The sequence below is a fragment of the Anomaloglossus baeobatrachus genome, chromosome 1 (assembly GCF_048569485.1).
Source record: "Anomaloglossus baeobatrachus isolate aAnoBae1 chromosome 1, aAnoBae1.hap1, whole genome shotgun sequence".
In the NCBI taxonomy this organism is placed as follows: domain Eukaryota; kingdom Metazoa; phylum Chordata; class Amphibia; order Anura; family Aromobatidae; genus Anomaloglossus; species Anomaloglossus baeobatrachus.
The window spans coordinates 113,957,394-113,985,280 of record NC_134353.1 but is presented as its reverse complement, the minus strand read 5'-3'; the positions used below and the strand labels follow the sequence as shown (position 1 = coordinate 113,985,280).

At 49.5% G+C, this 27,887-nt stretch overlaps 1 protein-coding gene across 1 annotated transcript in view; it reads left to right on the top strand.

Moving 5' to 3' along the window:
* Nucleotides 1–27,887, top strand: part of WDR19 (WD repeat domain 19) — a 164,683-nt gene that overhangs the window by 72,904 nt on the left and 63,892 nt on the right. The window contains exons 14-16 of the mRNA XM_075333830.1: nt 10,771–10,893; nt 18,528–18,677; nt 27,056–27,203. Coding sequence (XP_075189945.1) covers nt 10,771–10,893; nt 18,528–18,677; nt 27,056–27,203 — 421 coding nt within the window. The remainder of the gene's footprint in view (nt 1–10,770; nt 10,894–18,527; nt 18,678–27,055; nt 27,204–27,887) is intronic.

The following is a 27,887-nucleotide window of genomic DNA, read 5'->3' as shown; positions in this document are numbered from 1 at the left end:
ACCAGGGCCGTGGGAGCGTCCTGGGCCTTGCGACACCAGGCTACGGCTCAGCAGGTGTGTCAGGCAGCTACCTGGTCGAGCCTGCACACGTTCACGAAACACTATCAGGTGCATACCTATGCTTCGGCAGATGCCAGCCTAGGTAGGCAAGTCCTTCAGGCGGCGGTTGCCCACCTGTAGGACGGAGCCGTTACGGCTCTATTATGAGGTATTATTTACCCACCCAGGGACTGCTTTTGGACGTCCCAATTGTCTGGGTCTCCCAATAAGGAGCGACAAAGAAGAAGGGAATTTTGTTTACTTACCGTAAATTCCTTTTCTTCTAGCTCCAATTGGGAGACCCAGCACCCGCCCCTGTTTTTGTATACACATGTTGTTCATGTTAAATGGTTTCAGTTCTCCGATATTCCTTCGGATTGAATTTACTTTAAACCAGTTTATAATTTTTTCCTCCTTCTGGCTTTTGCACCAAAACTGATGAGCCCGTAGCAGCACGGGGGGTGTATAGGCTGAAGGGGAGGGGCTTTACACTTTTAGTGTAATACTTTGTGTGGCCTCCGGAGGCATAGCTATACACCCAATTGTCTGGGTCTCCCAATTGGAGCTAGAAGAAAAGGAATTTACGGTAAGTAAACAAAATTCCCTTCTTTTCTATTGCTTCATTGGAGGACACTGGAAACCAAGTGTGTATGCTGCTCTGCCCCTAGGAGGCTGACACTAGGCAAGAAAATAGTTACCTCCTCCTCAGTACCATACACCCACCAACCGGAGCCAAGCCCAATATGTTCATTTTAGTGTCCATAGGAGGCAGACACAAGGCTGCATTCAGCCTCATTTTACCTTAGTTTCTTTTCTTAATTGTTTGTCTATTTTCTTTCAGATACAGCTTGTGATTGGGCAACAGAGTGGAGTTGTCACTCTGTCATCCCACCTAGAGACCGAGAGCACAGTGTGGGGTTGCATCAGTACAGTTGACTCTCTGGTCTGTCTGGCAGGATCCACCCCCCAAACATATCAAGAGTGTTTGAGGGCTCAGTGATAGTTGGTAATTGCCACCATTCCCCTGCCCTCTTGCCGCCTTCTGGAGCCTGGCATGCAGGAGGTAAGATGGAACTGGTATCTTCCAGCCACCCAACAAGACAGCGTCCAGGACGCCTGTTGACCGTCTTCCTCATTGTGCTGTGATTCTGGGGTCTTAAGGAAAGGAAATAAGCAGGATTTTGATTTGAAAGAAAAAAAATAAAATAAAAATTGTGGATATACTGTATATACAGTGTGTATATATAATAATAATAATAATTTTATTCATTTATATAGCGCTATTAATTCCACAGCGCTTTACATACATTGGCAACACTGTCCCCATTGGGGCTCACAATCTAGAGTCCCTATCTGAATGTCTTTGGAGTGTGGGAGGAAACCAGAGCACCCGGAGGAAACCCACGCAAACACGGGGAGAACATACAAACTCCTTGCAGATAGTGTCCTTGGTGGGATTTGAACCCAGGACCCCAGCGCTGCAAGACTGCAGTACTAACCACTGAGCCACCGTGCCGCTATATATATATATATATATCCTTCTATATACCCCTATCCTGATAAATACCCCCATCCTTCTTTATACCCCCATCCTGGTATACGGCCTGCATCCTGTGGCACACACAAAAATAAACATCTATACTCACCTTTCCTCACTCCAGCAGCATCCCTCGTCTTCCTGTCTGTGCCAGCAGCAGCGCCGCTGACCTGTGTGGAGTCGGTCACCATTCCCTGCAGCATCGCGATGTCCTACTGTACCGTACTATTCACTGCCCCCCACGCTGATGATGATGCACGGGGGGCAGTGAGTATAGCCACACATGATCACTCCAGGCTGTAGTTGCCAGGGGTGATCATGCAGGCCGGCTAGTAATTATGCGTGCATCCCCTGCCCATCATCCCGCCCACCTGTCAGCGCCGGCTTCAGTGCTGAGAGATAATGGGCGGGAGGATGCATGCATATGAAATGAGCGGGCCCACGTGGTCACGGCAGGCGCTGCTACCGCCTGCGCATGCCACCCATGACCCACTCTACCGCAGCACCCCCATTCCCCGCAGCCATGCCCTACATTCAGACTATAAGACGCACCCCCGTCTTCGGCCTTAACCAAATACAGAGTGTCTTGTTCTTCAGACGCGCAGGAACACAACACTCTCATTTTGACTCTGCCGTCTCTTTGGCGCCATCTTTCTTCCTCTGATGTCTGCAATACCCTGCCTGCAATCTTCCCAACCCCTGGTGCCTGTCTCCCACACCGCAGCATCAGGGTCACCGCCTCCACCCTGGGGTAAGTGTCGCTGTCTGAGAGCTTCTCTGTTATTTGTTCTCACCTCAATCCCTCAAGAAGCCCCCCCTCCTCCCCTGTCCCCCTGATATTTCAGTGAATAAACTAGTAGGACAGGACTTCAGGACTCAGGATAAACATCCATTGTTCCACTTTAACCTATTCATATGATATCTCAGAGGCCTTCCCAGCTGGTCACTATAGTGCGTTCCTTCCTTCAGGGGCTGCTACTTGGTTTAGATCTGTCAGAGTCAACCACGGTGTCCAGTCCTCACCTGCAGCTGATGAGTGTTTGCCTATGCCCACAACATCAGACGCAATGTACCACAGGGCGAATCACAGCAGCAGTGCTAGTACTCTGGCTACTATCTAATGATTCAGACGCACCTTCTACCGCATAACTCATGGTCGCTTGCAACAGCGGTCCATGTTCTCTGCCCATTGTCCAAGTGATCTATGAAAAAGACTGGTTTCACTTCCTAACATTCCATTGTCAACAGGTGCATACTGAGCATGAAACATGGTAACAAAAAAGAGACAGTGGCACTCTGTAGTGCCGAGATATGTGTAACAATGAATATAGGAATATGGATATGCATTACTGCTATGGAAAAATTGAGATGTTCTATCTCAGCCTCCTTTTATTAGTAGCATACACCCTTGGTTTCCTGTGTCCCCCAATGAAGGAAACCAATCTTCTTTTTCGCTCCTAATTGGGAGACCCAGACAGTGGGTGTATAGCTACTGCCTCTGGAGGCCGCACAAAGAACTACACTTAAAAGTGTAAGGCCCCTCCCCTTCTGGCTATACACCCTCCCGTAGGAGTACGGATTCCTCAGTTTTAGCTTTGTGCGCAGGAGGTCAGACACGCACGCATAGCTCCATTGTTTTTAGTCAGCAGCAGCTGCTGACTATGTCGGATGGAAGAAAAGAGGGCCCATACAGGGCCCCCAGCATGCTCCCTTCTCACCCCACTGTATGTCGGAGGTGTTTGTAAGGTTGAGGTACCCATTGCGGGTACGGCGGCAGGAGCCCACATGCTGATTCCTTCCCCATCCCTTTTTACAGGGCTCTGGGTGAAGTGGGATTTACTGGTCTCCAGGCACTGAGACCGTGCTCCATCTACAGCCCCTGGAGAAGATGCTGGATTGGAGCGGAGTACATCAGGGACATGGCCCTGCTTCCTCAAGGTACTCTGTGTCCCCGTGCATTTGGCGCTCACACCGCAGCATGCTGGGTGTTGTAGTGCGCCGGGGGACATCAGCGCTACGGCGCTTGTGCCATGGCCTCTTTCAGCTTCGCTGAAGCAGGCACACTTCTGGGAATCGGTCGCGCCGGCCGCTGGGACTGCGGCGCGGCTGGCACTTGTGGTGCGCCGGGGACTTCAGCGCGGCCCGCGCTTTTACGGCGGCCGCGCTGATAACTCGAGTCCCCGGCTTTTGCGGCCTGCTTCCGTTCGTTCCCGCCCCCAGACCTGCCAGTCAGGAGAGGGGCGGGACGCTGGCCAGTGCATCAGCGCCGAGGGCTGGAGTCGTTTTTACATACTCCAGCCCTCACAATCGGCACAGAGGGGACACTGTTTCCCGCACTTTTGTTTGGGAACTCCCACGGACCGCCCCTCTCCACAGACGCCGGCAGCCATTCCTGCTGACACGCTGAGCTGCAGAGGGGAGCCGGGGAGACCCAGACAAGGAATTCTGCGCCTCTTACCCGCTATTCAGCGGGCGGTAAGCAGCCCTCAGGGCTCACCCCCTCTTGTGCCAGTAGTATTCTTAGTATTTTGTTTCTACAAATACTTGGTATTACATAGCGCTGGTCGCCCTTTGGCTATAGACTCTCTCACATTGCAGAGAGCCAGCAGCATGTCGTCCGTAAAACGCAAGGGTGCCAAGGCACAGACATTATATGCTTCCTGCACCGCATGTGGGACTTTTCTACCGGCAGGCTCCACGGACCCCCATTGTGTGCAGTGCTCGGCCCCTGCGGCGCTTGCACAGTCGGGACCTCTGCTGGACGTGACCCAGGGTGTACCACCTGTGAATGCTGTCCAGGTGACAGGAACTGAGTTTGCAGCTTTTGCTGACAGAATGTCTCTCACTATGTCACAAATTCTTGACACATTGCGAGCTAGGCCTGTACTTCAGGCCACGGACACTGTGCAATCATTGCCCCCTGGTCCCCCTCAGCTCCAAGCTCCGGGACGGGCATATACACCTCAGGGTGAAGACTCTGACTCGGACAATGGCCCCGGGCAGCCTAAGCGGGCTCGCTATGACGGGCCTTCACATTCATCTCAATGGTCAGGGTCCCAGCGAGATGAATCTATGGGTGATGAGGCGGACGTAACTGATCAGGATTCTGATCCTGGGACCGCTCTCAATCTAGATACACCAGATGGTGACGCCATAGTTAATGATCTTATATTTAACATCAATAAGATGTTAAATATTTCCCCACCAGCTCCTCTTGTAGAGGAGTCAGCTTCGCAGCACGAGAGAATCCATTTCAGATACCCTAAGCGTACATTAAGCACTTTTCTGGACCACGCTGACTTTAGAGACGCAATCCAGAAACCCCACGCTTATCCTGAAAGGCGTTTTCCTAAACGGCTTAAAGATACACGCTACCCTTTTCCCCCTGAGGTAGTCAAGGGTTGGACCCAGTGTCCAAAAGTGGATCCTCCAATTTCCAGGCTTGCAGCTAGATCCTTGGTTGCAGTTGAAGATGGAGCGGCACTTAAAGATGCCACTGACAGGCAGATGGAGCTCTGGCTGAAATCCATCTATGAAGCGATTGGAGCGTCATTAGCGCCTTCTTTTGCGGCCGTATGGGCACTCCAAGCTATCTCAGCCGGGCTTGCGCGAGTCGACTCAGTCACACGTGCATTTGCCCCGCAGGTAGCACCATTGACCTCGCAAATGGCGGCATTCGCGTCGTACGCGATTAATGCTGTTCTTGACGCTACAAGCCGCACGGCAGTGGCGTCAGCCAACTCCGTTGTTTTGCGTAGGGCCCTGTGGTTGAGACATTGGAAAGCAGATTCTCATTCCAAGAAGTGCTTAACCAATTTGCCTTTTTCTCGTGACCGATTGTTTGGAGAGCGTTTGGATGAAATCATCAAACACTCCAAGGGTAAGGACTCATCCTTACCGCAACACAGACAAAACAAACCCCAACAGAGGAAGGGTCAGTCTGGTTATCGGTCCTTTCGAGGACCGGGCAGGTCCCAATTCGCCTCGTCAAAAAAGACTCAAAAAGACCAGAGACGCTCAGATTCTTGGAGGTCTCAGTCACGCCCAAAAAGGACAGCCGGAGGAACCGTTGCCAAGACGGCGTCCTCCTGACTTGCGGTCTCCGATTCCCACACCCGCGGTCGGTGGGAGGCTTTCCCACTTTGGCGACATTTGACTGTCACGCGTCAAAGACCGTTGGGTGAGGGATATTCTGTCTCACGGGTACAGGATAGAGTTCAGTTCTCGTCCGCCAACTCGTTTCTTCAGAACTTCTCCACCACCAGACCGAGCCGATGCTCTGTTGCAGGCGGTGGCCGCTCTAAAGGCGGAAGGAGTGGTGACCTCCGTCCCTCTTCAGGAACAAGGTCACGGTTTTTACTCCAATCTGTTTGTGGTCCCAAAAAAGGACGGATCGTATCGACCCGTCCTGGATCTAAAGTTGCTCAACAGACACGTAAAAGTCAGGAGGTTCCGGATGGAATCCCTACGCTCCGTCATAGCCTCAATGTCTCAAGGAGATTTTCTAGCATCAATAGATATCAAAGATGCGTATCTCCACGTGCCGATTGCACCAGAGCATCAGCGTTTCCTACGCTTCGTCATACACGACGAACACCTACAGTTCGTAGCGTTACCTTTCGGTCTGGCAACAGCCCCCCGGGTCTTCACCAAAGTCATGGCAGCAGTAGTAGCTGTTCTGCACTCGCAGGGTCACTCGGTCATCCCGTATCTAGACGACCTGCTTATAAAGGCACCCTCTCAAGAGGCATGCCAACACAGTCTGAAGGTGGCACTAGACACTCTCCAGAGTTTCGGGTGGATTATCAACTTTCCAAAGTCTCATCTAACCCCGACCCAATCTCTGACTTATCTTGGCATGGAGTTTCATACTCTCTCAGCGATAGTGAGGCTTCCACTGGACAAGCAGTGCTCGCTACGGACTGGAGTGCAATCTCTCCTTCAGAGCCAGTCGCACTCACTGAGGCGCCTCATGCATTTCCTAGGAAAGATGGTAGCAGCAATGGAGGCAGTCCCGTTCGCGCAGTTTCATCTGCGCCCTCTACAATGGGACATTCTACGCCAATGGGACGGGAAATCGACGTCCCTCGACAGGACTGTCTCCCTCTCTCAGACTGCCAAGGACTCTCTGCGTTGGTGGCTTCTCCCCACCTCATTGTCACAGGGAAAGTCGTTCCTTCCCCCGTCCTGGGCAGTGGTCACGACGGATGCGAGCCTATCAGGGTGGGGAGCGGTGTTTCTCCACCACAGGGCTCAGGGGACGTGGACTCAGGAAGAGTCCACCCTGCAGATCAATGTTCTGGAAATCAGAGCAATCTATCTTGCCCTGCGAGCCTTCCAACAATGGCTGGAAGGCAAGCAGATTCGGATTCAGTCGGACAATTCCACGGCGGTGGCGTACATCAACCACCAAGGGGGAACACGCAGTCGCCAAGCTTTTCAAGAAGTCCAGCGGATTTTGACGTGGGTGGAAAGCAGAGCGTCCACCATATCCGCAGTTCACATCCCAGGCGTGGAAAACTGGGAAGCAGACTTTCTCAGTCGCCAGGGCATGGACGCAGGAGAATGGTCCCTTCACCCGGAATTGTTTCAGCAGATCTGTTGCCGCTGGGGGACGCCGGACGTCGATCTGATGGCGTCACGGCACAACAACAAGGTCCCAGTTTTCATGGCACGGTCTCACGATCACCGAGCGCTGGCGGCAGACGCCTTGGTTCAGGATTGGTCGCAATTCCGACTCCCCTATGTGTTCCCACCTCTAGCATTGTTACCCAGAGTTCTCCGGAAAATCAAGTCCGACTGCCATCGAGCCATACTCGTCGCTTCAGATTGGCCAAGAAGGTCGTGGTACCCGGATCTGTGGCATCTCACGGTAGGCCAACCGTGGACACTACCAAACCGTCCAGATTTGCTGTCTCAAGGGCCGTTTTTCCATCTGAATTCTGCGGCCCTGAACCTGACTGTGTGGCCATTGAGTCCTGGATCCTAGCGGCCTCAGGTTTATCTCATAAAGTTGTTGCCACAATGAGACAGGCTAGAAAACCATCCTCAGCTAAGATCTATCACAGGACGTGGAAGATATTCTTAGCGTGGTGCTTGGCTCAAGGGTTTTCTCCCTGGCCATTTGCATTGCCAATTTTTCTTTCCTTCCTGCAGTCTGGGTTGGAAAAAGGTTTGTCGCTTAGCTCGCTTAAGGGTCAAGTCTCCGCGCTATCCGTATTCTTTCAGAAGCGCTTGGCACGGCTTTCTAAAGTACGCACGTTTCTCCAAGGAGTTTGTCATATCGTTCCTCCTTACAGACGGCCATTGGAACCCTGGGATCTGAACAAGGTTCTCATTGCTCTCCAGAAGCCGCCTTTCGAGCCTTTGAAAGAGGTTCCCCTTTCTCGGCTTTCACAAAAGGTAGTTTTTCTTGTGGCGGTCACGTCTCTTCGAAGAGTGTCCGAGCTAGCGGCGTTATCTTGCAAATCTCCCTTCCTGGTGTTTCACCAAGACAAGGTAGTACTGCGTCCAATTCCAGAGTTTTCTCCCAAGGTGGTTTCTTCCTTTCATCTCAATCAGGATATCACTTTGCCATCTTTGTGTCCGCATCCAGTTCACCAATTTGAAAAGGGTTTACATCTGTTGGACCTGGTGAGAGCACTCAGGATTTACATTTCTCGCACGGCGTCTCTACGCCGTTCTGATGCGCTCTTTGTCCTAGTCGCTGGTCAGCATAAGGGATCGCAAGCTTCCAAATCCACCCTGGCGCGGTGGATCAAGGAACCAATTCTTCACACATACCGTTCTGCTGGGCTTCCGATTCCATCTGGACTGAAGGCCCATTCTACCAGAGCCGTGGGTGCGTCCTGGGCATTGCGGCATCAGGCTACGGCTCAGCAAGTGTGCCAGGCGGCTACCTGGTCGAGTCTGCACACGTTTACCAAACACTATCAAGTGCATACCTACGGTTCGGCAGATGCCAGCCTAGGTAGACAGGTCCTTCAGGCGGCGGTGGCCCACCTGTAGGAAGAGGCTGTCTGACAGCCCGTTCATGTGGTATCTTTTTACCCACCCAGGGACTGCTTTTGGACGTCCCACTGTCTGGGTCTCCCAATTAGGAGCGAAAAAGAAGAAGGGAATTTTGTTTACTTACCGTAAATTCCTTTTCTTCTAGCTCCAATTGGGAGACCCAGCACCCGCCCTATTTGTTCTTAGGGTTTCGTTTTTCGGGTGCACATGTTGTTCATGTTGTTTCTTAAGTTCTCCGATCTTGTTATCGGATTGAATTTGTTTTTGAAACTGTTATTGGCTTTCCTCCTTCTTGCTTTGGTACTAAAACTGAGGAATCCGTACTCCTACGGGAGGGTGTATAGCCAGAAGGGGAGGGGCCTTACACTTTTAAGTGTAGTTCTTTGTGCGGCCTCCAGAGGCAGTAGCTATACACCCACTGTCTGGGTCTCCCAATTGGAGCTAGAAGAAAAGGAATTTACGGTAAGTAAACAAAATTCCCTTCTTTGAGAAAGAGATTTTATGGTGAGTACCCAAAATCTTCTTATTATAAGCTAAAACAATATTTTTGCAATTACGGTAGGTTTCATTAAACTGTTGCATGCCTCCATAAAGTTTGATGGGCTACCAAGAAACTGTTAGGTCTACAGGGATGCACATAATATATTTCAAGAGTGGGAACTGAAAGGGGTGAAATACTTATATCAGCTTCTTGCTTTGAAGATTTTTCAGTTTCTCAAAAAAGAGTAAAGGGGCAAAACTGCGTGAATTCTTGTTTTTTTTATGTATGATTGCTTATTATGACATGTAATACATCACTTTTGTGTAGATGTAAGAATATTGCATATTAAAAAAAAAGTGCTGATATAACTCTCGTATTTGTGCTTTACTGACCTCTCCTTGGATGACTTATGACCACATGAATGTTCAGCTCTTCTTTGATGTGGTCTGTGGTCATAAATCAGCTGAAAGGAGTCCAGTAGACCAGACCAAGCTCACTGACAGATTGTTAGACAGTCTCATTGTGCAGCCGTCAATGAGCAGGAAACAAACAGACATAAAATTCTAACAGTACCAAATTTTCGATGCCCAAAATACATGCATTTAAATAAAAAAAATTGCCCTTCAATAATGGCGGCCGTAGATTTTAATACGAGTGCATTAGCTTGTTGAAAAAGGTTCCAATGTCCAAATGTGGGTTAAAAAGCAGAAATAAGTTATCTGTGCTTTGAGTCCACCTGTGAACTACATGAAACGTATGATTTATAATTGTCATGTTGACTTAAGGTTGATCTAGTTTGTTAAATATATTGGTTCCAATTCATCAGGTCTGGTGTTTGGTATGCTAGGCTTGTGAAGAGTGCGATGGAGTAAGATGCCCCATAATCCTCCTCCTCTATATGAAATTAGCGCATTTTTCAGCGTTCATCATGACAACAGATATACAAAACTACATTTCTTTTGTAAATTAGGCCACTTTTCTGCCGGAAATTGTCCTGAATTTGTCAGTTGAGCTTCGCCGCGCACCTACTGGCTATATCTAAGCTCTGCTCCATTAAAACACCAAAAGTCACAAAATGTTAGCGCATTTATACTGTATGATGTGTAAAAATTGGGCAACATTTGTGGCAATTTTACACAAGAAAATTGGCTAAAACCGCTTGATAAATGGGAGCTATTGGCCCTGATTCATTATGACTAGCATTACACACACCAGTTTTAATGAAGGGTCTAATGGAGTAGGATGCACCCAATCCATTAGGAGACTCACGTTGTTTAATGAATTTGGTGCATCTTATCAGTGGTGTGTGTTTCATCAGAAATGCCACTCCAATCAGTCAATGGCGTACCTTCCTGGAGTAAGTTGTGTCACTTTAATGATGGAACTTGTGGTAAATCTGATGGGTCGGCATGAGCAGGCCCCATCCCATGTGTCCCACCCATACTACGCCCATATCGGCATAGCTGTCTTGGATTGGCGTATAAACACCAAAAGTCACAATATTTTTGTGACCCTTTTGAGCTGCGCAAGAATATTATGACTTATTAAGGTGTTTACACCAGATTTATGCCATAAAAAACTTAATGTATCACACCCCAATGTCTTTTTTGGGGGGAACAAGGATCAAGCATATAAGATTTGTATTAATTTAGAGGTTGTACCATTCTGAAAAAAACTCTCTCCCCTGACTCACTCTCCACAGATTGAAAGTGAACCTCTAGATTCACAAGAAGAAAGGGAGACCCGTCTGTTTCCATCCACAGACGAAAAGTATCGGATTCTGTGCCATGCACTGACTGGAGATTTCCTTATTTATGGCACCAATGTAAGTTCATTTAATCATTAAAGTACCAACTCTTACAGATACAAGTGCATCTCAATAAATTAGAATATCATCAAAAAGTTAATTTATTTCAGTAATTCAATACAAAAAGGGAAAGGCACATATTATATAGAGTCATTACACACAGAGTGATCTATTTCTATATATTATATAGAGTCATTACACACAGAGTGATGTATTCCTATATATTATACAGAGTCATTATACACAGAGTGATCTATTTCACGTGTTTATTTCTGTTAATGTTGATGATTATGGCTTACAGCCAATGAAAACCCAAAAGTCATTATCTCAGAAAATTAGATTATTATATAAGACCAACTGAATAAATGATTTTAAACTCAGAAATGTTGGCGCCTACTGAAAAGTCTGTACAGTAAATGCCTCAATACTTGGTCGTGGCTCCTTTTGCATGAATTACTGCATCAATGAAGCGTGGCATGGGGGCGAACAGCCTGTGGCACTGCTGAGGTGTTATGGAAGCCCAGGTTGATTTGATAGCAACCTTCAGCTCATCTGCATTGTTGGATCTGGTTTCTCATCTTCCTCTTGACAATACTCTATAGGTTCTCTATGGGGTTTAGGTCAGGTGAGTTTGCTGGTCAAGCAAGCACAGTGATACTGTGGTTATTAAACCAGGTATTGGTACTTTTGACAGTGTGGACAGGTGCCAAGTCTTGTTGGAAAATGAAATTTCTATCCCCAAAAAGCTTGTTGGCAGAGGGAAGCATGAAGTGCTCTAAAATTTCCAAGTAGACGGCTGCGCTGACTTTGGTGTTAATAAAACACAGTGGAGCTACACCAGCAGATGACATGGCTCCCCAAACCATCACTGATTGTGGAAACTTCACACTAGACCTCCAGCAGCTTGTATTGTGGCCTCTCCACCCTTCCTCCAGACTCTGGGACCTTGATTTCCAAATGGAATACAAAATGTACTTTCATCTGAAAACACCACCTTGGACCACTGAGCAACAGTCCAGTTCTTTTTCTCCTTGGCGCAGGTTAGACGCTTCTGTCGTTGTCTATTGGTCATGAGTGGCTTGACACAAGGAATGTGACACTTGTAGCCCATGTCCTGGATACGTCTGTGTGTGGTGGCTCTTGAAGCACTGACTCCAGCAGCAGTCCACTCCTTGTGAATCTCCTCCAAATTTTTAAATGTCCTTTTCTTTATCGTTCCTTATGGGAGACCCAAACCATGGGTGTATAGCTTCTGCCTCCGGAGGACACACAAAGTACTACACTAAAAGTGTAGCTCCTCCCTCCGAGCATATACACTCCCCGGATGACAAATCCAACCAGTTCAATGCTTTGTGTTCAGGAGGTCACACACACACATGCATCCTCTGATTTTTGATTTCAAAGATTTGGAAGAAAAGCGGGTCCAATCTGGACTCCCGGCATGTCCCTTCTCACCCCACTGTGTCGGCGGTGCTGTTAAGGTTGATTTCAGGGCTGGAGCCTTCACATGCCGCGCTCCTTCGCCATCCCTTGGGGCTCTGGTTTGAAGTGGGAGCCATCACGGTTCTCACTGCTTTGCAGGAGACCGGTCTCCATCCGCAGCCCTGTTCAGGATCCTGCCGGACGGAGCGATGACCCCCCAGGGACCTGGCACCTGCGTCTCAAGCTAAGTACTGAGACGTTATTACCACAGAAAGTGGTCTTTCTAGGGGTCCCTTGTACTTTATTTGTGGGGGAGAATGTGTTATATGTATGTTTTAACATTTCCGGCCGGTTCTCCAGTTTTCACTGGAGAACCGCGCCGATGGTGCCTGCACGCTGGCCACATGTTTAAATCTAGGCCCTGGCTTCGCCTGAGGCCTAGTTTCGATTCTATGTCAGTCAGTGCAGTGAGACAGGGTGGCTCCGCCCACCGGCTGCTCAGCACAGGGAAGGGACACTCCTCACTGAGGAAAGATTCCCTCCCCTGTATACCTCATTTGCCCTCCGTCCTGCTCTCAGAGTAGGCCCCGCCCCTCTCCTCGCTGTGGACGCCATTTTCTCAGCGTTCTAGGGCACAGAGATCAATGTCTGCAAACACATTGTGACAAATGGGGGCCTGGGACAGAGCCCCCAGTTCTGGGGGATCTGGAGGGCACAGAGATGCCCCTATGTTAAACAGTCTGGCAAGCCACAACCTCCGGTTGTGCAGCTGCTTATACACTGTTTATATACTCTGCTGGGGTTTTTTTCCGAAAAGCCCCCACTTCTGGGGAATCTGGAGCAGAGATGTTGTGTTAAACGGTCTGGCAAGCCACAACCTCTGGTTGTGCTGCTGCTTATATACTCTGTTTATATACTCTGCTGGGGGTCTTTCTGGACAGAGCCCCCACTTCTGCAGCATGTCTCATATCAGTGCAGGGCTGCAAGGCTGTTTTTTATTATGCACCGCATGTTGACTCGTACTGTCTGTACCGAGCACATAACCACATTGTGATGCCTGCTCTGACATAGTGGTGCCTCAGCCTGGAGGCTTATCCCCAGTGGTCCCTCCGGCTGCTCCGGCTCCGGGGTAGAATCCCTCTCTCCAGGGGACAGCTGTCCCGGACACTGCTGAGCATGCATCAGCCCCCTTCTCAGGGCGCTTCTGCTGCTACGGCTCGCTCAGCAAAGCTCACAGAGGATTCTTCATCTGGGAGCCCGTCCTCCTAAAATGGAAACGCAGGGTCCCCTTTCCCTCCTCGCCCCGCGGCTCTGGTTCACGAGCTGACTCGCAGGACAAGGAGGATGCCTTACTGGGGGCTCGGACGCTCTCCATGTACCCCATTGATCTGTCCGAAAGTGACGCAGATGCTAATGATTTGATTGCGTCCATTATATTTGTACTGGACCTCAATCCGCCTGTATCAGGGGAGCACCCCTCTTTGGCAGAAAAGCATCAGTATACCTTGCCTAAGAGAACAAGGAGTGTGTTCCTTATCCACTCCAGCATTCAGGTCACTGTGACCAAGCCCAGAGCCTGTCCTAACAGACGCTTCCCAGAGCGTGGTTCTGATGACTGTTTCCCCCTTCCACCAGTGGTGATCAAGGAGTGGGCTCATTCACCAAGGGTGGACCCTCCGGTGTCTAGACTTTCAGCCCGGACAGTTGTATCAGTGGCTGACGGCACCTCTCTGAGGATCCCACTGTCCGCCAGGTTGTCCTTCTGGCCAAATCTTTATATGAGGCGGCAGGGGCCTCGTTCTCCCCATGTTTTGCAGCAGTGCGGGCTCTCAAAGCCATCTCTGCTTCTCGGGAGGAGATGCATTCCCTCACCAGGGCCTTTATGCCCGAATTGGTTGCCTTAACTTCCAGGCTTCAGTCTTTTCATCCTATAGCTGGAGACTGTCACCGCACTGCGGTGGCCTCGGCTACTTCCCTCGCTATCCGCAGGTTCCTGTGGCTTCGAGAGTGGAAGGCAGATGCTTCTTAAGAAGTTCCTTGCTGGACTCCCTTTTGCTGGGACCAGTCTATTCGGTGAACAACTGGATGAAATTATTAAGGAAGCTTTTGGCAGGAAGAGTACTTCCATGCCACAACCCAGGAAACCTTCCAGGGCAGGAACCAGACGAGGTTTCGTTCCTTTCGTTTCCTCTAACTGGTCGTCCTCTAAGCCCTCAGCCTCGTCCACTAACTCAGCCAAGGTCCGTAAACCAACTGGCGCAGAAGCCGCGTCCTAAGTCGGCAGGAGCTGCTGCCACCAAGGCAGCCTCCTCTTGATTATCTAGCCGCGCCAGTAACGTCCTTGGTCGGTGGCAGGCTCTCCCTCTTGGGCGACGTGTGGTTTCAACACATCTTCGATCAGTGGGTGTGGGTTACCATCTCCCACGGCTACAAAATAGAATTCTATTCAGCCGCCAAACAGATTTTTTCTGACAACTCCCCCCTGCTCCAAGGCCGCCGCCTTCTCACAGGCCGTGGCATTCTTGCAGGCCAATGGAGTAATTGTACCAGTTCCCGACTGGGAACGGTTCTGAGATTTCTACTCAAATCTCTTCCTAGTCCCCGAAAAGGACGGTGCTTTCCGACCTGGATCTCAAGCTTCTCAACAAGCATGTTCAGGTGCGGCAATTTTGCATGGAATCTCTGCGATCAGTCAATGACCCAAGGAGATTTCTTAGCATCCATCGACATCAGAGATGTCTCTCTGCATGTGCCATTCGCAGTTTCACACCAGCGTTGGCTACGTTTTGTAATCGGAGAGGAACATTTCCAATTCGTGGCTCTCCCCTTTGGGTTAGCCACGGCCCCTCGTGTATTCACCAGTTGCGGTTCTGCTCCTCCAGGGGTTGGTAGTGATTCCTTACCTGGACGCCCTTCTAGTCAGGGCTTCATCCAGTGCAGACTGTCAGCGGAGTGTCTCGCTCACTCTCGCCACGCTTGCAAGTCCACTCTGACCCCGACCCAGGAACTTACGTACCTAGGGATGCAATTTGAGACTCTGCTGGCACTTGTGAAGCTGCCCTTAGTCAAACAGCAGTCTCTTCATCTGGCGGTTCGCTCTCTGCTGAGGCTCCGCCGTCATTCCATCAGGCACCTCATGCAGGTGCTGGGTCAGATGGTGGCGTCAATAGAAGCGATTCCCCTTGCCAGTTCCATCTGCGTCCCCTGCAGCTGGACATTTTCTGCTGTTGGGACAAGGGACTTCTTCCTTGCACAGGCTGGTGGCTCTGTCGCCACAGACCAGGAGCTCTCTTTAATTGGTGGCTTCGGCCCCTCTCTCTGTACCAGGGACGCTCCTTTCTGGCCCCGTCATGGGTGATTCTCACCACGGATGCCAGTCTATCCAGCTGGGGAGCAGTGTTTCTCCACCACCGAGCACAGGGCACTTGGACTCCGTCCGAATCAGCCCTCTCTATCAATGTGCTGGAAATCAGGGCTGTAGTCCTATGACTCGCAGCCGCCTAGCAATGTTGGAAGTTCAACATATCCTTCAGTGGACGGAGGACTCCAAGTCCACCATTTCCGCAGTCCACATCCCAGGCGCAGAGAACTGGGAGGCAGATTATCTCAGCCGTCAAACCGTGGACAGCGGCGAGTGAGCCCTGCATCCGGCAGTGTTCCGGTCAATTTAGCAGGCAGGGCACTCCGGGAGTGGATCTAATGGCATCCCGGCACAACAACAAGGTCCCGGTTTATGTGGCTCGCTCCCACGATCCTCAGGCCTTGGCAGCGGACGCGCTGGTTCCAGATTGGTCCCAGTTCCGTCTGGCCTACGTGTTTCCCCCTCTAGCTCTCTTGCCCAGAGTCCTGCGCAAGATCAAAATGGAGGGCCGTCGGGTCGTACTCATCGCCCCAGGCCCAGGCGAGCTTGGTTCCCAGACCTGCTCCGTCTGTTCGTAGAGGTGCTGTGGCATCTCCCGGACCGGCCAGACGTTCTCTCAGAGGGTCCGTTTTCCACAACAATTCTGCGGCTCTCAGATTGACGGCTTCAGGCATTCCTTCCGAGGTCATCTTCACTATGACTCAGGCTCGGAAGTCTTCCTCGGCCAGGTTTTACCTCAGGACTTGGAGAATTTTCCTGTCCTGGTGTCGTTCTTCCGGCCATGCTCCTTGGCCGTTTTTTCCTTGCCGACCATCCTGTCCTTTCTACAGTCCGGCCTGCAGCTAGGTCTGTCCCTCATTCCCTCAAGGGACAGGTCTCGGCTCTGTCAGCGGCGTATCGCCCGACTGGCCCAGGTGCGCACCTTCATGCAGGGCGCATCTCACATCATTCCGCCTTACCGGCGGTCTCTGGATCCCTGAGACCTTTCTTTGGTCCTCATGGCCTTACAGAAACCCCCCTTTGAGCCTCTTAGGGAGGTTTCGTTGTTTAGTCTTTCACAGAAAGTGGTTTTTCTGGTGGCCATAATTTCTCTCAGGAGAGTCTCTTATTTGACTGTGCTCTCTTCGGAGTCACCCTTTTTGGTTTTTTTCACCAAGACAAGGTGGTTCTCCATCCAACTCCGGGCCTTCTCCCTAAGGTGGTGTCTCCGTTCCACCTTAACCAGGACATTTCATTGTCTTCCCCTTGTTCGGCCCCTGTGCATCGCTTTGAGAAAGCGTTGCATGCTTTAGATTTGGTGCGGATGCTCCGGATCTATGTGTCACGCACCGCTGTTTTTTTTAGGCGGTGCACCTCTCTTTTTGTGCTGACCACAGGTCAGCGCAAGGGTCTCTCGGCTTCTAAACCGACCATAGCTCATTGGATTAGGTCGGCCATATCCGATGCCTACCTATGTTCTCAGATGCCTCCCCCGCCAGGGATTAAGGCGCACTCGACCAGAGCTGTCGGTGCCTCTTGGGCTACGGCTCAGCAGGTCTGTCAGGCTGCCACTTGGTCTAGTCTGCACACCCTTTCGAAGCACTACCAAGTGCATGCTCATGCTTCGGCAGATGCGAGCTTGGGCAGACGCATCCTTCGGACGGCTGTCGCCCATTTGTGAAGTTAGGTTTCGCCTACTTCTCAGTTTCTGTTTATTTCCCACCCATGGACTGCTTTGAGACGTCCCATGGTTTGGGTCTCCCATAAGGAACGATAAAGAAAAAGAGAATTTTGTTTACTTACCGTAAATTCTTTTTCTTATAGTTCCGACATGGGAGACCCAGCACCCTCCCTGTTGCCTGTTGGCAGCTTTCTTGTTCCGTGTGTTTTCACCGGCTGTTGTTGTAGACAGAAGTTCCGGTTATTCCGGGTTTTACTCTATCTCTACTTATGGGTGGATGTCCTCCTTCAGCTTTGGCACTAAACTGGTTGGATTTGTCATCCGGGGAGTGTATATGCTCGGAGGGAGGAGCTACACTTTTAGTGTAGTACTTTGTGTGTCCTCCGGAGGCAGAAGCTATACACCCATGGTTTGGGTCTCCCATGTCGGAACTATAAGAAAAAGAATTTACGGTAAGTAAACAAAATTCTCTTTTTCTTAACAATCCTATCAAGTTTGCGGTTATTCCGGTTACTTAGGCACCTTTTTCTACCACACTTTTTCCTTCAACTCAACTTTCCATTAATATGCTTGGATACAGCACTCTGAACAGCCAGCTTCTTTAGCAATGACCTTTTGTGGCCTACCCTCCTTGTGGAGTGTGTCAATGACTGCCTTCTGGACATCTGACAAGTCAGCAGTCTTCCCCAGGATTGTATAGCCTACTGAACCAGACTAAGGGACCATTTTAAATGCTTAGGAAGCATTTGCAGGTGTTTTGTGGCAATTATTCTAATTTTCTGAGATAATGACTTTTGAGTTTTCATTGGCTGTAAGCCATAATCATCAACACTAAGCGAAATACACTATTGAAACAGATCACTCTGTTTGTAATGACTCTATATAATATATGTGTTTCCCTTTTTGTATTGAATTACTGAAATAAATTAACTTTTTGATGATATTCTAATTTATTGAGATGCACTTGTATCAGTAGGAGATACTAGAAGCAAGCATTTATCAGCTGGATTTACATATACCTGAATAATTCATATTTTTATTATATTAGTAATCATTGCTTTAACAAGTAAAATTCTATGAATCTCTTTCCATTTGCCAAAACCGACCATGATTGTTAGTAATGTAAAGTCAGTCTGATTGTTATTATTGATTGCCACATCAGTGACCAGTTATACAATCAACGTCAGTCTATTTGTACTTTGTGTTCAGACCGGCCTAGTGAAGTATTTTTACCTGGAAGATTGGCAGTATGTAAATGAATATCGGCACTCGGTCAGCGTGAAGAAGATATTCCCTGATGCATCAGGGACCAGACTGATTATAATTGATGAGAAGACTGAAGGCTTTGTCTATTGCCCAGTAAGTATTAGAATGCCTCCTAATTGTTTCTTGTGTTTTTACTGGTAAATAATTTCTTTCTATGGATCATTTAATTGTGTAAATGTAAAAACTGATTAAGCCTTTGTAAAAATCTTGGTTATTGACTGCTCAGTAAATGTAAGTGTTGCTCATAATAAATGCCATTTACATTTACACAATACATTGCTGCCTGGAGCATTGCTCTCGCAGGTCCCCTGACGTGGGAATGATAATGCTCCTCACTGGTATTGTGAAGATGCTAATGATTGAAATGTTTATCCAATCTTTTGCTGGATTTTCTGTTTTTGGTGGGAAATATTGTAGTGTGTAAATGCAGACACAACTATATTGGCCTATAGGGGGTGCATATGATGCTGCCACAGATATTGAAAATGCCCAATCTTTCAGCAATGTCTTAGGACTTTTGTCACTGTTGCATCTCTTGCCACTAACTTCAACATCTTTTACATGGGCTGCAAATATCTGAACATGTATGTTTGTAAAAAAACACTGATTCCTGACGACGGGCCGCAGCAAACATGGCAGCGTTCAGGCAATAAACATGCAAATGCTTGTTCATAGACTGCATAGTTTAAGTTTATTTTCATCACATCGCCCGCATGTAACACAATGTGCAGCCAACAATATGCAAACCATATTGGGACCAAACATTTGTATTGATGATCAGTTGCGAAAAACCTTTCTTCGGCGCTCTATTGGGAGACCCAGACGATTGGTGTATAGCACTGCCTCCGGAGGCCACACAAAGCAATTACACTAAAAAGTGTAAGGCCCCTCCCCTTCTGGCTATACACCCCCAGTGGGATCACTGGCTCACCAGTTTTCTGCTTTGTGCGAAGGAGGTCAGACATCCACGCATAGCTCCACTGTTTGTAGTCAGCAGTAGCTGCTGGCTCTATCGGATGGAAGAAAAGAGGGCCCATATGGGGCCCCCAGCATGCTCCCTTCTCACCCGCGGTTGGTGCTTGTAAGGTTGAGGTACCTATTGCTGGTACGGAGGCTGGAGCCCACATGCTGTTTTCCTTCCACATCCCCTGGAGGGCTCTGTGGAAGTGGGATCTTGCCGGCCCCCAAGCCCTGGGGCCGGGCTCCATCCACAGACCCATAGAACCTGCTGGATGTGGAGCGGGAGTGCCGTTCAGGGACAAGGCCCTGCAACTTTCAGGTACTCTGTGTCCCCGGCAGGCACGGACACTCTCAGGGCTTGCTGAGCGTTGTAGTGCGCCGGGGACAGTGGCGCTGTACGCTGGGGGTTAGGTCACTGCAGCTTTGCTGAGTGACGTTGTGTATTGGGAACTACTGCGCCGACCGCTCCTGGAGCGGCGGCGCAGCTGCGACTTGTGGTGCGCCGGGGGCTTTGCGCCGACCGCGCTTTTACGGCGGCGGCGCTTCTAACTTTAGCCCCCGGCTTCTGCGGCTTAGCGCCGCTTCGTTCCCGCCCCCACCCTGTCAATCAGGGTAGGGGAGAGACGCTGCTCAATAGGCAGCGCCGAGGGCTGGAGCTTTATTTACATGCTCCAGCCCTCTCACTAGGCACAAGGGGAAGCAGACTTCCCGCTCTTCGTCGGTGTACGCCCAGGGCCCGCCCCCCCTCTCCACAAGGACGCCGGCAGCCATTACACATGCGATCTGGCTGGGGAGAGGCAGCAGGCTCTGGGAGACCCAGACTAGAGGGATTTCTGGCGACCACACACCGCTCCTAAGCGGGCGGTAAGCTGCACAGTAGTGCTGGCCCCACTAGTGCCTCAGTGATATATAGTGTACTTTTGTCTTGGTACCATATATATATATATATATAGTTGCACTGTAGGTCGCTTCTTGGCTGGACACCCTGTACTGCTCTGAGGAGGCAGCAACATGTCATCCGCAAAACGCAAGGCTGCCAAGGCACGGGCTGTGTGCACTGTTTGTGCTGCATGTGGGGCTGATCTACCGGCAGGCTCCAATGATTCACATTGTGTGCAATGTTCAGTCCCAGTGGCACTTCGTCAGCCAGAGCCTATTGTGGTGGTAGCCCAGGCAGAGACGCCTGTGAACCCTGCCCCGGTGACGGGGACAGACTTTGCAGTGTTTGCTGATAAAATGTCTGAGGCTATGACAAAAATCCTGGAGACCTTGCAGGCCAGGCCAGTTCCTCAGACCATGGACACTGCTGTGGCTATGCTCTCTGGTCCCCCTCAGTTGGAACTAATCCGTACTTCAAGGGGGTCTCAAGCATCACAAGCTGAAGTCTCTGACTCAGATGACAGTCCCAGGCAGCCTAAGCGAGCTCGCTGGGAAAGACCCTCCACGTCATCACACTGCTCAGGGTCTCAGCGAGAAGAATCTCTCTGTGATGAGACTGAGGACGGTGATCAGGATTCTAATCCTGAGGCCCCTCTCAATCTGGATGCCCCTGAGGGTGACGCCATGGTTAATGACCTTATATCGGCGATTAATAGACTGTTGGATATTTCTCCCCCAGCTCCTTCAGCAGAGGAGGCAGCTGCACAGCAGGAGAAGTTCCATTTCCTGTATCCCAAGCGTAAATTAAGTGCTTTTTTGGACCACTCTGACTTCAGAGAATCTATCCAGAAGCACGACGCTCATCCAGACAAGCGTTTCTCTAAACGTTCTAAGGATACCCGTTATCCTTTTCCCGCTGAAGTGGCCAAACGCTGGACCCAGTGCCCAAAGGTTGATCCCCCAATTTCCAAGCTTGCGGCTAGATCCATAGTCGCAGTAGAGGATGGCGCTTCACTTAAAGATGCCAACGACAGACAGATGGACCTTTGGTTGAAATCTGTCTATGAAGCTATCGGCGCGTCGTTTGCTCCAGCATTCGCGGCCGTGTGGGCACTCCAAGCTATTTCAGCTGGTTTAGCACAGGTGGATGCTATCATACATCCAGCAGTGCCACAGGTGGCGTCCCTAACTTCGCAAATGTCTGCGTTTGCGACTTATGCTATCAATGCTGTCCTAGAATCTACGAGCCGTACCTCTATGGCGGCCGCCAATTCTGTGGTTTTGCGCAGAGCCTTATGGTTAAAGGACTGGAAAGCAGATGCTGGTTCCAAAAAATGCTTAACCAGCTTGCCATTATCTAGAGACAGACTGTTTGGTGAGCCATTGGCTGAAATCATAAAACAGTCCAAGGGTAAGGACTCTTCCTTACCACAGCCCAGAGCAAGTAAACCTCAACAGAAAAAGTGGCAGTCGAGGTTTCGGTCCTTTCGAGGCTCGGGCAAGCCCCAATTCTCCTCGTCCAAAGGGACTCAGAAAGGACAAGGGAGCTCAGATTCCTGGCGGGCTCACTCACGCCCCAGGAAAGCAAATGGAGGAACCGCTTCCAAGGCGGCTACCTCATGACTTTCGGCCTCCTCCCTCCGCATCCTCGGTCGGTGGCAGGCTCTCCCGCTTTTGCGACATTTGGCTGTCTCAGGTCAAAGACCGGTGGGTAACAGACATTTTGTCTCGCGGGTACAGAATCGAGTTCAGTTCTCGGCCTCCACTTCGGTTCTTCAGAACCTCCCCACACCCCAACCGAGCAGATGCCCTGCTGCAGGCGGTGGACTCTCTAAGAGCAGAAGGAGTCGTGATCCCTGTCCCCCCTCTAGAACGGGGGCGAGGATTTTACTCCAATCTCTTTGTGGTTCCAAAAAAGGACGGCTCCTTCCGTCCTGTTCTGGACCTAAAACTGCTCAACAAGCATGTGAACGCCAGGCGGTTCCGGATGGAATCCCTCCGCTCAGTCATTGCCTCAATGTCCCAAGGAGATTTCCTAGCATCAATAGACATCAAAGATGCTTATCTCCACGTGCCGATTGCTACGGAACACCAACGCTTTCTGCGCTTCGTCATAGGAGACGAACATCTTCAGTTCGTGGCTCTGCCATTTGGTCTGGCGACAGCCCCCCGGGTGTTCACCAAGATCATGGCAGCAGTGGTAGCAGTCTTGCACTCTCACGGACACTCTGTGATCCCTTACTTGGACGATCTACTAGTCAAGGCACCCTCTCAGGAGGCATGCCAACTCAGCCTGAATTTTGCACTGGAGACTCTCCAGGCGTTCGGGTGGATCATCAACTTCCCAAAGTCAAATCTGTCACCGACCCAATCACTAACGTATCTTGGCATGGAGTTTCATACTCTCTCAGCGATAGTGAAGCTTCCGCTGAGCAAGCAGCGGTCACTACAGACAGGGGTGCAAGCTCTCCATCAAAGTCAGTCGCACTCCTTAAGACGCCTCATGCACTTCCTCGGGAAGATGGTGGCGGCAATAGAGGCGGTTCCGTTTGCGCAGTTTCATCTGCGTCCACTTCAATGGGACATTCTCCGCCAATGGGACGGGAAGTCGACATCCCTGGACAGGAAAGTCTTCCTTTCCCAGACGGCCAAGGACTCTCTGCAGTGGTGGCTCCTGTCCACCTCATTATCACAGGGAAGATCCTTCCTACCACCGTCCTGGGCGGTGGTCACGACAGACGCGAGTCTGTCAGGGTGGGGAGCAGTGTTTCTCCACCACAGGGCTCAGGGTACGTGGACTCAGCAGGAGTCCACCCTTCAGATCAATGTTCTGGAAATCAGAGCAGTGTTTCTTGCCCTACTAGCCTTCCAGCAGTGGCTGGAAGGGAAGCAGATCCGAATTCAATCGGACAACTCCACAGCGGTGGCATACATCAATCACCAAGGAGGGACTCGCAGTCGGCAAGCCTTCCAGGAAGTCCGGCGCATTATGATGTGGGTGGAAGCCACGGCCTCCACCATATCCGCAGTTCACATCCCCGGCGTAGAAAACTGGGAAGCAGACTTCCTCAGTCGCCAGGGCATGGACGCAGGGGAATGGTCCCTTCACCCGGACGTGTTTCAGGAAATCTGTCGCCGATGGGGAAGGCCGGACGTCGACCTAATGGCGTCCCGGCACAACAACAAGGTCCCAACATTCATGGCACGGTCTCGCGATCAAAGAGCTCTAGCAGCAGACGCCCTAGTGCAAGATTGGTCGCAGTTCCGGCTCCCTTATGTGTTTCCACCTCTGGCACTCTTGCCCAGAGTGCTACGCAAGATCAGATCCGACTGCAGCCGCGTCATACTCGTCGCTCCAGACTGGCCGAGGAGGGCGTGGTATCCGGATCTGTGGCATCTCACGGTCGGCCAACCGTGGGCACTACCAGACCGACCAGACTTACTGTCCCAAGGGCCGTTTTTCCATCGGAATTCTGCGGCCCTCAACCTGACTGCGTGGCCATTGAGTCCTGGATCCTAGCGTCTTCAGGCTTATCCCAAGGGGTCGTTGCCACCATGAGACAGGCTAGGAAGCCCACGTCTGCTAAGATCTACCACAGAACGTGGAGGATATTCTTATCCTGGTGCTCTGCTCAGGGAGTGTCTCCCTGGCCATTTGCATTACCTACCCTTCTTTCTTTCCTCCAATCTGGGTTAGAAAAAGGTTTGTCGCTCGGCTCCCTTAAAGGGCAAGTCTCGGCGCTATCCGTCTTTTTTCAGAAGCGTCTAGCACGACTTTCTAAGGTGCGCACGTTCCTACAGGGGGTTTGCCATATAGTTCCCCCGTACAAGCGGCCGTTAGATCCACGGGATCTGAACAGGGTACTAGTTGCCCTCCAGAAGCCGCCCTTCGAGCCTCTGAAGGAGGTTTCACTTTCTAGACTTTCACAGAAAGTGGCTTTTCTGGTAGCGATCACATCTCTTCGGAGAGTGTCTGAGCTAGCAGCGTTGTCTTCCAAGGCTCCCTTCCTGGTCTTCCACCAGGACAAGGTAGTGCTGCGCCCCATTCAGGAGTTTCTCCCGAAGGTGGTATCCTCTTTTCATCTTAATCAGGATATCTTTTTGCCTTCGTTTTGTCCTCATGCAGTTCATCGGTATGAGAAGGATTTACATTTGTTAGATCTGGTGAGAGCACTCAGAATCTACATTTCCCGCACAGCGCCCCTGCGCCGTTCGGATGCACTCTTTGTCCTTGTCGCTGGTAAGCGCAAAGGGTCGCAGGCTTCTAAGGCCACCCTGGCTCGATGGATCAAAGAACCAATTCTTGAAGCCTACCGTTCTGCGGGGCTTCAGGTTCCATCAGGGCTGAAGGCCCATTCTACCAGAGCCGTGGGTGCGTCCTGGGCATTGCGACACCAGGCTACGGCTCAACAGGTGTGCCAGGCAGCTACCTGGTCGAGTCTGCACACTTTCACCAAACATTATCAGGTGCATACCTATGCTTCGGCGGACGCCAGCCTAGGTAGAAGAGTCCTGCAGGCGGCAGTTGCCTCCCCGTAGGGGAGGGCTGTCTTGCAGCTCTAACATGAGGTATTTCTTTACCCACCCAGGGACAGCTTTTGGACGTCCCAATCGTCTGGGTCTCCCAATAGAGCGCCGAAGAAGAAGGGAATTTTGTTACTTACCGTAAATTCCTTTTCTTCTAGCTCTTATTGGGAGACCCAGCACCCGCCCTGTTGTCCTTCGGGATTGTTGGTTTGTTTGCGGGTACACATGTTGTTCATGTTGAACGGTTTTCAGTTCTCCGATGTTACTCGGAGTGAATTTGTTTAAACCAGTTATTGGCTTTCCTCCTTCTTGCTTTTGCACTAAAACTGGTGAGCCAGTGATCCCACTGGGGGTGTATAGCCAGAAGGGGAGGGGCCTTACACTTTTTAGTGTAATTGCTTTGTGTGGCCTCCGGAGGCAGTGCTATACACCAATCGTCTGGGTCTCCCAATAAGAGCTAGAAGAAAAGGAATTTACGGTAAGTAACAAAATTCCCTTCTTTACATCGGACAGGATACAAGGACCTAAACATGAGCGGCAACTGACTTGTTATAATTTCAGTCCCAGTGATTGTTCTGCCATGTAAATATGCTCCATATTTTTTATTAAATATGGAAAACCAGGAATATATACACTTCTCACAAAAAGTTAGGGATATTTGTCATTCCGGTGAAATTTCAGGATGATCCTAAAATGAACTCTGAACTCTACAGGTGAACTTAATGTGACATTCCCTAAACGTTTGGATGTACATGTCCAATTCTGCAGTGCTTCAGTACTTTTTGCACAACTTGCTGTTCTCTAACAAGGAACTTAATGGCAGAATTCACAACAGGTGTTTGATCCATGAATCGCCCAATAAATTTTGGGGGATCAATGGGAATTGGTATTTAAACAGTCCTCCTCATCATGCTGTTCACATTTTGACATCATGAAACCAAGACGACACCTAACAATTGACCAACAGTATCGCGCCATTACAAAGCTTCAAGCAGGATGTTCTCAGATGGAAGTGGCCACTGAGCTTAGTGTCACAGAGCGTCATCAGCAAGTTGTAACAGAGATACATAGAGACTGGCACATTTAAGGGAGGTGAAAGGCACTATTCAAATGTTTTATATCAGCGTGAGCTGCGTGTTAGATGACCTGCAAAGGCACCTGACCACACCACCAGGCACAGGCATCATCATCTTGCATGGGCCAGGGAGAATCTATGCTGGACGAAAGAATAGTGTCATTTACTGATAAAAGTTGATTCAGGCTGAGCAGAAATTATAGCCGCCAATGATTTTGGAGATGTCAAGGAGAGCGCAATGCATCAGCCACTGATGTCACTAAACGAGCCTTTGGTGGTGTTACAGTGGGGACAGGTGTGTCTAGTCAATACAGAACTGTCCTACACTTTGTGAATAGTACAGTGACAGCCCCTACTACTGGAATAACATTATTAATCCAGTCATTGTGTCCTTGCATGAACAACTCAGGACTAATGTCATCTTCATGGATGACAATGCTCCAGCTCATTGAGGTCACATCATTAGGGAACGGCTGCTGGATACTGGGGACCTCAAATGCAGTGGACTGCACTTTCTCCAGACCTGAATCATATAGAAAACCCATGGGATCAGCTGAGTAGGCATATAGAGGCTCGTAACCCTATACCCCAGAACCTCAATGACCTCATGGCCGCCCTTTACGAAGAGAGGGATGCCATACCTCAGCAGACAATAACTCCACTTATGAACAGCAGAAGACGTTGTCAGCTGTAATTGATGCTCAAGGCTTCTTGACAAGTCATCGAGAAATTGACACATTTTTGGGGGGGTATACCCACCACTGTTGTTGGCTTTTGTTTCAAGAAATTGCTTGAGATGAGGAGATCACCATGACATGCTTCTACTCAAACTACCAAATTTCATGATAAATTATCACTGTAGCGTGAATGTTTTAAGTTTTCCATAAATTACATCTGAAAGCCAAATATCCCTAACTTTTTCTGATAATTATTTCTGATAAAAATACTTAATGAGTTCTATGCACGTAGTATGATCGTCATGTCCCACTGTTATACAAAATTTACACTGTTGTTGTTGTTTTTCTCCTAGCTAAATGACAATTTATACGAGATTCCCAATTTCTCTCCAACAATTAAAGGAATATTATGGGAAAACTGGGCAATGGATAAAGGCGTATTTTGTGCATTCGATGACGATAAAGTGTTTACATATGTCTTTCATAAGGACACCATACAAGGTATCTGTACATCCAAGAATTACAGCAGACATTTTAAATATATAATGTTTCATTGAATAGACACTACATTGTCAATAATATTAAAGCTTCTATCAATATTAAAGGTGCTTCTATCAATGCAATCAGAAATGCGACAGAGAAGGCATTTATCCTTCAAATGCTAAAAATTCAACTGAGTGTAACTTTAAGCACTATTCCCACGTATGTGTTTTCTATAGAATATATGTGTACATATAACTTCAGCTAATCCACACCACCTAGGAAGATATAGTGGAGAAAACCTCCAAGACAGTCAAAAAGAAGGTTACTATAGTATACAAACACAACTGAAGGTTCTATGCTCTTATCTAATGAGGTTTTTAATGTTCAGTGGTAGTAGCCCATCTGTTTGTAGTTAGGAGGAAAGTGGAGAAAATGTATCTCCAGCGAGTAGTAGTCACCCCAATAGTGATAACTCAAATAAAGAGTTATCCTTCTGTTCCACACTAAAGTTCCTGGATACAGTGTTGTGTGATGTTGCAATGTATTTACAGATAGTGGCATAAACGAAAAAATGATCCTACGCATTTCAGAAAACAGTTTCCTATCTCAGAGATGATCTTGGTCCATGTGTCATCATCTTATATAGCACACCTCCCTTGCCACACTGCAAACCTGTGAACTCTGTGTATCTTCACTCATCAT